The sequence below is a fragment of the Palaemon carinicauda genome, chromosome 6 (genome assembly GCF_036898095.1).
Source record: "Palaemon carinicauda isolate YSFRI2023 chromosome 6, ASM3689809v2, whole genome shotgun sequence".
NCBI lineage: Eukaryota > Metazoa > Arthropoda > Malacostraca > Decapoda > Palaemonidae > Palaemon > Palaemon carinicauda.
This window is the reverse complement of record NC_090730.1, coordinates 97,569,270-97,571,062: the sequence shown is the minus strand read 5'-3', so window position 1 is coordinate 97,571,062 and position 1,793 is coordinate 97,569,270. Positions and strand designations below refer to the sequence as shown.

At 45.6% G+C, this 1,793-nt stretch overlaps 1 protein-coding gene across 1 annotated transcript; it reads right to left on the bottom strand.

Annotated features, from left to right (window-relative positions):
* Window positions 1–481: 481 nt before the first annotated feature.
* Window positions 482–1,138, bottom strand: LOC137643161 (tigger transposable element-derived protein 1-like). The gene is made up of 2 exons (XM_068376013.1): window positions 985–1,138; window positions 482–819 (listed from the first exon to the last, which is right to left on the bottom strand). The coding sequence occupies exons 1-2, from the start codon at window positions 1,136–1,138 to the stop codon at window positions 482–484; spliced, it is 492 nt and encodes a 163-aa protein (XP_068232114.1).
* Between the last annotated feature and the right edge of the window lie 655 nt (window positions 1,139–1,793).

The window sequence follows — 1,793 nt, the reverse complement described above, 5'->3', positions numbered from 1 at the left end:
ACCTGCGCTTTTTGACGGCCTGTTTAAAAAGAACTTATCTATGCTTTTGTCTCCCCTTCAATATGTTGTGAAAATGATGCACGCAAGTGTCGTCACACAAGGCTAACGCACGACCACTCGCCAACTTCTCCAGGTGCCTCTTTTCCATAAAATTTGAAAACTCCTGCCACTTCGCTATTTCTGCTATAGAAAGGTGGCCCTCGTTTTCCACTTCCTCCTCGCTACTGAGCTCCTGCAACACCTCCGAATGTGTCATCTCCTGGAGCTTGATCAATTCCTGTGTCGTGAGCTCTTCCTGATGCTCCTCGGCAAGGCCGTTCACGTCTTCCTCGTCTACCTCCAGCCCCATGGACTTTCCAACAGACACGATTCCATCCATTACAACAGGATCGGGGTCATCAGGGTCTGTCGTATCAAACCCTTCAAAGTCCCTATCAGCGATGGAAGCTGGCAACAATTTCTTCCAAGCTGAATCAAGAGTTCATCTTGTGACACCGTGCCATTCATCGTCTATAATTTTGAAACAATGGACGATGTTAGAATGTCCTTTCCAAAATTCCCAAAGGGTGAAATTGGTGTTGTCTGTGATATCAAAGCATTTCTTGAACAAATGCTTCGTGTACAGTTTTTTAAAGTTGGAAATAACTTGTTGGTCCATGAGCTGAAGGAGTGGCGTGGTGTTGGGCGGAAGATAAAGGGCCTTGATGAACATGAATTCATCAAGAATATCCTCTTCGAGACCAGGAGGGTGACCAGGGGCATTGTCCAGGACCAAGAGACATTTCAATGGCAGGTTTTTTTCAGCAAAATATTTTTTGACTGCAGGACCAAAGCATAGATTAACTCATTCTGTGAAGAAATGCCAGGTAACCCAAGCCTTTGCATTAGCGTGCCACATCACTTGCAGTTTCTCTTTCAAGATCCTTTGGCTCTTGAAAGCACGTGGGTTTTCAGAGGGGTACACCAGCAGTGGCTGGATCTTACAGTCACTGCTGGCATTGGCATACAAGGCTAGAGTTAACCGGTTCTTCATATGTTTATGGCCCGGTAGTCTCTTCTCCTCAGCCGTGATGAAAGTCCTCCTGGGTATCTTCTTCCAGAAAAGGCTTGTTTCATCGCAGTTGGGGGATGAAGCCATGTTGGGCGATAACTGAGGCAAAGGTTGTGACGAAATCCGCCGTAGAAACTTACTGCTTCCCCATGCCTCACAACCAAGTGTATCCCAGTCCTTTTCTTGAAATTATCCAGCCAGCCACGACTGGCTTTGAAGGTTTCCGCTGGCGTCGAAGTCTCCCATTTCTCGGCTGCTTGCTTCCCTTTCAAGTCCTCACAGATTCGACTGGCTTTCTCGCATATGATCGTCTTGGTCAGCGCTATCTCCCACCATCTGTTTCTCCTTTATCCAGATCAAAAGAAGCTTCTCCATCTCGTCTTGAATATCACTACGCAACTTGGAGAGGATGGTTACTCCTTTGGAAGGCTTTGTGTTCTTTATAGCATCCTTCTGCTTGATGATGGTACATATAGCTGATGAACTCCTCTCGTAATGGTGCGACAGCTCAGGAACATCATACACCACTCTCATCTTTTGGGATTATTTCATGTTTCGGCTCCATTATCATCATACGCTTTTTCTTCTCACTACCTTTGTTTGCATTTGTTTGCTTTGGACCCTTTGTTCATTCACTTAACCCTTTTACCCCCAAAAGGACGTACTGGTACATCTCACAAAACTCATCCCTTTACCCTCATGGACGTACTGGTACGTCCTTGCAAAAAAATGCTATAAAAAA